We start from the raw sequence: 11,132 nt of genomic DNA on the forward strand, positions 1-11,132 counted from the left end.
AAAATCTTAAAAAAAAAAAAGCAGAATACCAAAAAACACCTACTGTATGATTATATATGTTATGTAAACAATATATAAATATATATTTTATATATAAATTATATATATATATATATATACAATTTTAAAACAGGCAAGGCTAACCTACGGGGTTGGAGTCAGGGTAGGGATTCCTGTGGCAGGGAGGAGGGGGGAGAGCTGCAGAGGAAGCAGAGGGGGGGTGGGGGTCCCACAGTGCTGGCAATGTTCTCCTTATTCCCTTTGTGAGAATTCATGACACCCTACACTTGTGTTTTGGACACTTTTCTGCATGTGTTTTATATTTCAGTAAAAACAAAGTGTTAGAAAAAATCCATTACTGTCAAGTACAAAATGAGACATAGAAAAGGCATTAAAGAATACAACGGAAAGTACAGCTTATAAACGTTCAGTGCTTGTCCGGGGCCACGCAGCTAGGAGACGGTCAAGCCGGGAGTGAGCCCCAGGCCCCCTCCCTCCCCGGCTTGCCTTGCAAACCCAGGGCTGTCAGCTGTGTGCTGGGAAGGGACCTGTGTGCTCCCTCCTTCTCCTTGGGCACGGGTGGCCTTGGGGACAGAAGATGGATGCCCTGGAGGTGAAAATCTACTGGATTTTCAAGCAGCTCTGGAGCTGGCTGCTGTCTGTTGACTGGTCATGAGCCAGGTTTCAGATCAGGAAGTGTTTTCATGTTTTCTCTACCCCACCCAGGGAGCACTGAGCATTTTTCTTGCGACCTGACGTTTAACCTCTGACGACTGTCACAGCCTGTCAGTTCTTCCCCGCTGTAGTCCAGCCTGTGTCCGGCCGCCAGGGGGGTCCTCCCAGAGCAGCACTTTGCATGTGTCAACACAGAACAGACCAACCTCATCTCCCCCGAGCACATCTGTCAACCGGCCTGCATCCTTGCTGGTCTCCACTGCCTTCCCTCCCAGTAGAAGAGGGGACCACGTGCTGCCAAGGCCAACCCCTCCACTGCAGTGCAGTCCATCCGTTTCCCCACCTTTTCCAGGGCCATAGAGGGTTTCCTCTCTACTGAACCAACCCCTTAGTATATAAACACACTATCATAGTTCATCTTTTAAAAAAGTCCCCCTTTGATTCCACATTTACTTCCAGCGGCCGCCCTACTACTTTGTTTCCCATTAGAACAAAACTGGGGGGAAAAACGAAGACACTTGTCTGTATTCCCTATCTTCTGTCCTCACTGACCATTCTCTCTTGAGTCCACTCTTCACTGCAGTGACCCCAAGCTTGTCAAGGTCTCAGTGGCTTCCATCTTTCCAGTTACTACAGTCGATTCTCTGTTCTCATCTTATTAGACCTCTCAGTAAGAACGGACACAGCGGAGACTCTCTCCTCCTATCAGCGCCCTGTCCCCTCGCTTTTGTGAAGCTTCTCTGAGCTTCTGCCCACCTCTCTCAGTCTCCTTCATTGGCCACTTCTCCCCTTCCGACGCCTAAATGTTGGGGTGATGGAGGCCATGGTCCTTGGCCCTCTGCTCTTCATCCACACCTCCTTCCTACGTGATCTCTTCCAGGCTCATGGTTTGAAGCATCATCCTCATGCTAATAGCTCCCAGATGGAATCTCCGGCCCCACCGCCCCACTGAGCTCCTGACTTGTACGTGCCCAGTCAACCCAACACTTGCTCTTCGAGGTCTATCAAGCACCGTGCACTTAACTTGTTCAGATCAGAGTTCTCGATCTCCTCAAAACCACTCCTCTTCTGTTGTTTCCGATCAGTAAATAGCATCAAATCTAGCCAATAGCTCAGGCGGGCCTGGGCCCCCCACTCCTCTCTTTTTCCCGGTGAGTCAGCCAGTCCTGTCTGTGCCACCTTTGAGCTCTTTCCTCAGTCTGACCCCTTCTCCTCCAGTCATCCTTGGCCTCCTGCCTGAGCTACGGCACACCCTTCTAGGGGGCTCCCTTCTCCCCCAGGCTTGCCCTCCCACCGCCTATTCATCTGAAAGCTACCAGAGTGATGGATGCTTTTAAAAACCTAGATCACATTCTCCCCTGTTCAGACGCCTCCAGTGACGTCTCACCTCACTTGGAAAAAACTCCCTCTGCTGCGCCTATCAGGTCCCGCATTATGTGAATCCTGCTGACATCTGGGCCTGATCTCCTCCAAGCCGCGCACCCCACCCCTTGCTCACCCTGCTCCGGGTACACCGGCCTGGCTTTTCCTCGGACATACTAAACCTGCTCCCCTAGCCAGGCCCTTCTGTTTGCTGTTCCCTCTGCTTGGAAAGCTTTCTCCAGACCTTCCCATGGGCTGGCTTCTTCAGTCCATTCCAGGCTCTGCACCTACGTCCCCTCTCTGGCGGTGTCTTCCCTGACCACCTTATAGGAAATCGTCATAGACCCTCTCCTGAAAGCGCATTCTTCTCCTTTATGTGTGCGTGACATATACATGTTATATGCAATGTGCGTATGTTTGATGTGATCTATACATTTAAGTACATGTATTCTCTGTCTCACCCATTAGAATAGAAGAGCCATGAGAGCAGGGACCTGGGCTCTCTTATTCACTACTCTGTGCCAGCATTCAGAAGCACCTAATATAATAGAAACTTTTCTTTTTAAAGATTTTATTTATTTATTTATTTGACAGAGAGAGAGCAAGAGAGGGAACACAAGCAGGGGGAGTGGGAGAGGGAGAAGTAGGTTTCACGCTGAGCAGGGAGCCCGATGCCGGGCTCGATCCCAGGACCCCAAGATCATGACCTGAGCCAAAGGCAGATGCTTAACAACTGAGCCACCCAGGCACCCTAATAATAGAAACTTCCTAAATAGTTGGAGAATTAATGATTTAATGGGGGTCCTCCTCCCTCCTTGTAGATACAAAACATAATTCCTAAATCCTGCCTAGGAAAAGGATGCTGAGAAGGGGAACGGGTGGAAGGAAGAGCAGTGAAGGAAGGGGAGGAAACTCAAGTTTAGGGTTTAGCCCTCACTAGCAGGTTTCCAAGCCAGCACTCTGCTACCTGCTTTACAGATGCTATTTTGCTTAAACCTCACAACTCTCTTATGACGAGGTGTTATTTCCATTTTAAAGATGGGGAAACTCAGGCCACCAGCAGAGCAGGATCCGAATCCAGGTCTAGCTGGGCTCTGAAGACACTATGCTCAGTACTAACTTCATACATTCTGCACCCAGGGCTTCACTGGAAGTTCTGCCCCCGGGATGTTTCACCTGTTCCCGCCCCCCCCACCCCCACCCCCATAGTCGGGGGCCCTGATGGCCTGATCTGGAAGTCAGGGCTGAGGATGTGACCGCCTGAAGAGCCTGAGGGTCCTCCATGAGGGAAGGCAGGTGAGGAGTGGAGGTGTGTGGGAGCAGGAGGCCTAACTGAACTAAGCAGCACCCCGCCAACCCCGCTAGTCGCTTTGACAGTGGACCCAGAGACAGGTGGAGCCAAATTCCTCCAAAGAAGCCTAGGCTTCTCTGAGCTCCTGAAAGCTGCAGAGAAAAATTCACTAGTCCAGAACCCTCCCCCCAGTCGCCCTTTACCCGCCTCTGCCATCTTTCCAACCCAGCCACCCAGTGCAGGCCCTTGAGCCTGGGGCATAAAATAAATTAGGCTCAAAGAAATTGAGGGAAAGGGGTCAGGCAGGAAGTCAGTAAATAAGCCTGCCTTTTTCCTTAAGCTAGCTCCTGGCCTCTCTTCCTCCTTGCTCTCCCTCCCTTTCCAGCATTCCCTCACTCCTGCTGACAGATTGTCTTTTAATCTCATGAAACATTAACAAAACAAATGTTGATTGGGCACACACAAGTACAAAGTCTGAGGAATTAGGGGAAGAGAAGTCGATCGTGAAGGGCCACTTTCAGTACCTTAGCCAACGTCATCCTCACGATAACCCTTCAAGACTGATGTCACCTTCCCACCTGGCAGTAAAGCACTGGGACCTCCAGCGCTGTATGTTAATGACATAGCATTAATAAGGCCTCTGAGTCCAGAAGGTACTCAGGAAAGTTGAGGTTCTTCCTCGGGTAACGTGCTCACCGGCTCGGACGGGGGCAGAAACAGAATCACACCCGGTCCTGTTTGCTTCCAAACCCCCACAGGCTTTCTGTTCCCCACACCGCCCCGGGGCGAAGGGAGCCCTTTAGGGGAACTGAGAATCTGAATCCAAACCCCCGCTTTCTTTGCGGGTCATGGCGAAAGAGATCTAACAAACAAGAAAGCACAGCCTGATCTGGAGAGGACTGTGTATTACGGTCCAGGATTCTTGTTTATCCAACTTGGCAGACGTACGGATATCAGCTTCTCTTCCCCCGCCCCCCAGTCACTGTGCTTTGTGGCTGTAATGACCGTGCGTGCGCGCGCGTGCGTGTGTACAGACTTTATGCATGTAGACTGTAGATGTCCAAGGCCAGCGCCCTTGACCCCTCTGTCTTCTGTAGCTCTCCCAGCGCACTCCATCCAGGCTTTGCACGCTGTGGGCCAGCTCTGGTATGCTGACACCGTCTGACATGGGTCAGAGTCTCTTGCATAGAAAGAGAGGTTGAGGGAGGGTAGCCAGGTTAGAGGAGACACTCTGGGTGTCTGCTCAGATATACCTCTTCCTGCCTCGGCGTGGGGACCCCAAAGCCCCCAGCCTGCCAGATGTCCTTGGTCGGTGGGGCTCATATCCCTCCCCTGACTATCTGCATCTCCCGCTTGCTGTGGGGCCATTGCATGTTTACGTCTCCTCCTTGTTCCTATCTGGCCTGCCTCCCTCTTGCCAAGCGTCCCATCCACCCAAGCTCTTCTCCCTGCGGCCCTGCTGAGAGAAGGTGAGCACCGGGGGCAGTGCCGAGGGGGTGGGGAGCAGGCCCTGGGGCTTCACCGCTTAAAATCCATCGAATCAGTTAGTCTATACACACAGAAGAAGACATATAAAGTACGAGTAAGAGCAACAATGAAAACAAGTACCTATGAATCCCACCCCCTAATTTAAGGAATCGGTTAACTATTTTTTCAGACTCTGGACAGAGGCCCCTTTTCGACTCCAGGGAGAGATTTTTTGAACTTGTCTAACCCTCACTGGCTGTCTGCGGTCGCCTTCCCAGGTCCACAGGCCCCCATCACCTCTTCTGCCCTCTCCACCCCAGCCTCCAGGGCTATTTTGGGTGTGTACCAGTCGGGGTTAATCTCCTTAATCGTTGAGCCGTGCTGCCCAGGGCACTCCTGATAGGGCCCAGCTCTCTGCAAAGGGCAATCTGAGGGTTGTGCTGCCGGCCTCGGGCCTTCCCAGCATCCCCATCCCTGTAGAGAAGCCATGGACACTGGGCCACAGACTGGGCCTGGTAGGGGAGGGGAACCGCTAGGCTGTGTAAGCCAGAGACCCGAGGGGTGGGTCAGGAGGCTGGGTGACTGGCTGGTGGGGTGCTTCTGGTTAGCTTCTCAAGGGAGAACCTAAAAGAGCTTCCTCCACCCCCCAGGTCAGCTGCCCCCACTCCTGGCTGAGTGGAGGTGCTAATCCCCAGCCCCTGGTAACGCCAGGGAGAAGGACAGGGGAGCCAGGCTGGAGATTTTCTTTCCCACTTGGGAAGGAAAGAGACACATGAGTTGACCTGCTGGGATCAGGTTCCTGCAACCTGAGCCAAGCACAAGGGTTTCACTGAACTGCTGGCCACACACCTGCCCGGGCCTTTGTCTTCCACCTGGGCAGAAGTGGTGTCCCAGAAGGACTAGGGTTGAACATACAGGCTGAGAGGTCTGCCCCTTTAAAGGGAGGGAGGGAAGCCAGGGGTCAGCTCTACCAAGCCCCACCTCCCCCTCCTAATATTCATTCAACAAACAGAGGCTGAGGGCCACCTCCATGTCGGGCCCTATGTTAGTGCTTGTCCACCAGAATCACAGAAGCTGGTGAGGAAGAGAGATAAGAAAACAGGATGGGGCTGGTCCAGAGTGGCACTGGAATGTCTACACTTCCCGGCAGTCAGGGAAGACTACCTGGAGGAAGTGGTGCCTGAGACTGGGAAGGAGGCATGGGGGTGGGTTGGGGAGAGGAGTATTCACGAAGCAGGGGGTAAACCAATCCAGGACAGCCCTGGAGTATTCTGTCCACTGAGGGAGACACCGCCCGAGGCTCCTTGCCAAGTCTACACCCACCCAGCTCAATAGCCAGAGTAAGAATCTTGGGGCTCCTCCTCCCCCGGAGAAGTCAGAACTTAAGACCCAAACTGGGCCTGCCTTCCACTCTTAGTTTCTGTCTAAAAAAACAAACCACCATTTTGTTATGGAAAATGTCAAGCATACGAAAGTAGAGAGAACTGTGTAACGGGCACGCATGTTGACCCATCACCCAGCTGCCACAATTACCAACTGGTGGACTATATTAGTTCATCTATCCCCCTACCCTTGCCCACATTATTTTAAAGTAAATGCCCTAATCCTACAAGTTTTCCCCATAAATATTTCAGGATTTGCGTCTAAAAGGCAAGGATCCTGTAAAAAGTATGTCCATTATACCATTAGCCCACTTAAATGGAATTAACAAAAATTCCTAATGCCATCCCATATCTAGGCAGGTTACTTCCCTCATCCACACTTGGTTCTAACAGTTTGAATCCCGAGGCCACACTTGGTTTTACTGTTGGTGTTCCCAGTCCCGGGGGCAGGGACGAGTGTTCAGCCAGAGGAGATGAAGTGACGGCCCGCCGCTCCGAGGACATAGGCATAGGAGCTCTGAGCCCGGTCACGCCTCTGTGGTGGTTCAGTATGTGTGCCTTGTGATCCTAATTAGACAATAAATTCTTCAGGACAGGGGCTGGCATGACTGCCCTTTTTTGTACCCTGGTGAGGCAGAGGAGGAAGCATAGTCCTTCAAGCCCGGCTGGGTACTTGTTGCTGAGTGAACTTAGGGCAGTTACTCAACTTCTCTGAGCCTCAATTTTCTGCTCTGTGTCATGGGGATAAAAATACCTATCTCCCCAGAAGTGTGAGGCTTCGGTAAAGGAAGAGGTGACTAGGCTTCGCCTATAGACAGATGTTCCTCAGTAAATGGTCGTCCTGCGGCACTTCCTAGAGTCAAGTTACTCTGTTTGACTAACTTCCAGTCAGTTCCTTACAGGGAGCAAAGGCCACTTGCAGTGAGAGCTACGGCCAGCCCAGCAGCCTGGAGCCCCACCGGGAGCTGCTCCGTGTCTGTGTCAAAGGCCCCCCAGCCCGAGCATCCAGGTTTTGCTAGTTTATTGTTCCCTTTGGCCCCCCGTTGAGCAGACAGGCCTAGTTTGCCCTCAGACGGAAGGGAGGGGGCTGGGCAGGGGTAGACATCAATGAATTAATAATTTCATAGCTGCCGTTTATTGCGCATTTATTATTTGCCAAGCCCGGCGCTAAGCGCATTGTCCTCTCCGTTTTTACAACAACCCTACGGGCTGGATACCGTGTGGCTGAGGGAAGGGACACAGTGCAGGTAACGTGTAAGTTACCTAGTTACACTATTAGCAAGAGACGCTGGTACTCCAACCAGGCTTTTCTGGCCCTCAAATCCAAGTTCTTAATCCCACACTTACTAGCTTGGTACTGGTGCTTAAGAAGTCACTTCGTAGGGTTCATTGCCATTCATCCAGACTTACAGAGATGGTTCTGCTCGTGGCTTGGGATGCAAACGCCACCCAGCCACTCTGCCGGCATATGCCCTTGGACTGGATGAGGAAGAGTGGGAACGGCCTATCCCTACAAGGGAAAAATGGCGCTGAAGCCATCTTCTCATACCAAGGATGTACACACACACACACACACACACACACACACCCCACCCTCCATTCCCTGACTCGGACTCTGTCTGCAGAAACAAGTGTGTACCTGGCAGGGGTGAGGGAGGTGGGGCCGGGGAGGTGAGGCTGGTCATGGTTTCAGTGGGCTGAGGAAAAAGCCTTTTGAAAATGCAGTTTTCAGGAGCCCGACAGTCCCTCACACTCTCCACAGCTGAAGCATTTTGCTTTGGGATTAAGAATGTTCTGCATTTGGGGGCACCTGGGTGGCTCAGTGGTTAAGCGTCTGCCTTCGGCTCAGGGCGTGATCCCGGTGTTCTGGGATCGAGCCCCACATCAGGCTCCTCTGCTGGAAGCCTGCTTCTTCCTCTCCCACTCCCCCTGCTTGTGTTCCCTCTCTCACTGGCTGTCTCTATCTATGTCAAATAAATAAATAAAATCTTAAAAAAAAAAAAGAACTATGACACTGAAAACCAACATATTAAAAAAAAAAAAAGAATGTTCTGCATTTGACTTTAGCCTCGGGAGTATCTTTCTGCATACCAGAAGCCACTGGGCACAGAGTCTGGGGACTAGGAGTGAGGGAAGAGGAGGGCCGGGCCCCAGAGTGAAAGTCGGGGGTCCAAGTGGGGGATTTACAGAGATGCCAAAGCCTTGGGTGTGCTGCATGGCTTTCGTGACATGTCCTGATAGCTGTCTTGAAGTACCAGGCCCTCACAGGGAGTCCCCTATATCCTCTCATCTTTTCCGTAAACGTTCTAGTATTTGTTCGTCATTATCCGAGTGGCGTCAGAGGCGATCCCCTTGCCCACAGGGTAATGAATTCCTGAGCCTTCTGACTCCCCTCACTCCCAGCGTCTTGGTGACGCCTTAAACATGGGCCCAGGGTGGTAGGGACAGAGACAGAGGTCCAGTTCCCCTACCTCACTTTCCCTCACCCCTCCTCCCCCATCCCTTCACTGAAGGAGCCAGGGCTGTGTCCGCAAACGTGCTCTGTGACTAGTGTCCGGGACAATCTCCTACCCAGCCAGACACGTCACAGGAGTTCTGGGGGATACTATTGCCTTTCTCATTTCCTTTGGGAGGATGAACACATCACGGGAAGCTCTGGGTCTTGGTTTCCATAGAATTAAAACAAAGGACAAGAACTGAGACTGAACTTTCTCATGCAAGAATCCAGAAGGACAAGAGACGTGGCCCGTAAGAACCGGCTCACAGAGAGAGGACAGCTTGCCCACTAACCCCTCTGTACAGCGGACAAGGAACTCCGACAGTCACACTCAGGTGGAGGCTAGTCTAGTTCGCCCCAAGAAAACTCACATATGAATACATGGTCCCCCGTGCCAAGCCAAGAAAACAAAAGGCAGGTTTTGCTTAAAGCCCATCCTAGACGTCAGCAGATGTTTCCAGAACGGCCCTGCTTGCCCTTGCCCCTCCTCTGTCTCCCCCTCAAGGCAGAACCCCGCTGGGAAATATCTTTATGCCCCAGCAAAGGGGACTTGCTGACTTATAAAAGGACTTATGACCAAAATGAGGGGATGCTCCCTCAAGATGTTCGTCTAGGAAGTGCAAACCCCAGCTTCCCTGGGAGGGAAACCGAAGCCATCAGGTGAAGATGCATTTCGCACCTCACAGACCCCTGACCCTTGGCTCCCATTGCTTTGGGACGCCCATCTGCTGCTGAGCCTCCTCAGATGGTCTATGTGCCATGAGTTGCCCACAGGGCCAGAGGGCTTCAAAATGAGCAGTTCTGCAAGGAGGCCTGACTTTCTTTTCTGGGGTGGCTGCCAAGAGACTGCAAGCATCATTCTATCCTCTGCCCCCTCCCCCACAATGGATGAAATGAATGTGCAGGGGGAAAAAAAAGTGCTGGGGGCCAAGGATGGAGTCAACTTGACAATGAACGCTTCAAGGACATTCTCCAGCTCCCATTCCACCAGCAGCCCTGTCTGCTACTGCGGGATGTTGAGTTCTCCCAACAGAGCCAACTTGTGCTTTGGAACAAAAATTATGGGAAAGAGGTTCACACTGCCCGCTCAGAGGATGGTAATCGGTTCTGAATTGTTACATCTTTTGCCAGCAAGACCTTTTCCTCCGAGGACAGAAGCATCCTGGTCACGAGTTCGGGTCTCCCTCCCCTCCCTGCCCTCCCCCCTTCCCTCTAGCGTATTGCACACTCACATCCATGGACATCTCCCTCTGAATAAGTTTCTTGGTCTCCTTTTCACAGAAGTTGAGCATGGCTTCCCGGTTGTACGTGCCCAGCGGCGGCTTCTCCGTCTGGTTTCTCTGCCGCAGGCCCACGGGAACGCTCCCGTCCGGGTCCACCACGTCCAGCTCCTTCTCCAGCTCTTCCATCTCCTCGGGAGACAGGGTGGACAGCAGGCTGTCGATGTCGGGGTCTTCACTCACCTGCCGGCGGTACTTGGCTACCTTGGACATCTTGGCAAAGTGGGCTATGGCTCTTGGGGGGCCGGGGGTCTACGGGAGTCCTGGGGGGCCGTGAGGGGCAGGCACAGGCTGGTCTGGACGGAGCAGAGTGGGCTTGGGCGCAGACCCCCAGCTGATAGAGGACGCGGCTCCTCCGCCCTGCCCCGCAGTGCCACAGGTGCCCGAGCGCTAACTGTTAGCCTGCTCCCAGCCCAGGGCTGGTGGACCCGGGCTGCTCTAACCCGCGGCCAATGAGGCTTGACGACTGCCGGGCCCTGAACCGAGAAGCCAATCCCCACGCAGGGGGCGGGCCTGCCTCGCTGTCAGAGCTGTTTGAAACTTGAGGACATTCCAGGGAATCTTGGAGCTCTGTGTGACCAAATTTAGTACAGAGCATTTAGCCTTTTAAAGACAAGGGGGCCACGCAATGAGAAAAAGATACAAAAATGCAGAGGCTGGCAGAAGCTGCTCAGAGCCACAGGAGAGCCAGAAAAGCGGGGACCGGGCCGTGGGGGGTCAGAAACAGGCCGGCCCCAGGCGCGCCCTGCTCAGGCTCATATCTGACTTCTGCATCCCGGCTGGATGTTGCCGTGGTCGGTGCGGGGTCCACTGCCTCCTTTCTACTGTATTTGGTAATGTGCTGGGGGACTCCCGGTTGTTTACAGCCGCGGGAAAGATACGCGAACTACCCGCCCACCCATTCTCTCTGCGCAGGAGAACCTGAGCGCCCAGTATCAGAGGCTCAGCCACTTTTGGGGGGGTGGGGGTGGGATAAATCTTCACTGTGTACCCAAACTGAAAACTGGTAGGCTGTTTAGGGTGAAAGTATGACCCGCACAAGTCAGGGAACTCTTAAAGGACTGTCCATTTCCAGGAAGCACCAAGGCTCTTGGGAAGAGGGTTCAAACCTCCCTGGTTCTCATCTGCTTCTTCCCCTGCTGGGGCATCGGTACATAGACCTCCTTGGGGAGGGCCGA

At 52.9% G+C, this 11,132-nt stretch overlaps 1 protein-coding gene across 1 annotated transcript in view; it reads right to left on the reverse strand.

Moving 5' to 3' along the window:
- LMOD1 (leiomodin 1) overlaps positions 1–10,417 on the reverse strand; it is a 39,111-nt gene extending 28,694 nt beyond the window's left edge. Inside the window, exon 1 of the mRNA XM_026480662.4 lies at positions 9,907–10,417. Coding sequence (XP_026336447.2) covers positions 9,907–10,167 — 261 coding nt within the window. The 5' untranslated portion in view covers positions 10,168–10,417. The remainder of the gene's footprint in view (positions 1–9,906) is intronic.
- Positions 10,418–11,132: the final 715 nt, after the last annotated feature.

The sequence above is a fragment of the Ursus arctos genome, unplaced genomic scaffold (genome assembly GCF_023065955.2).
Source record: "Ursus arctos isolate Adak ecotype North America unplaced genomic scaffold, UrsArc2.0 scaffold_2, whole genome shotgun sequence".
Lineage (NCBI taxonomy): Eukaryota > Metazoa > Chordata > Mammalia > Carnivora > Ursidae > Ursus > Ursus arctos.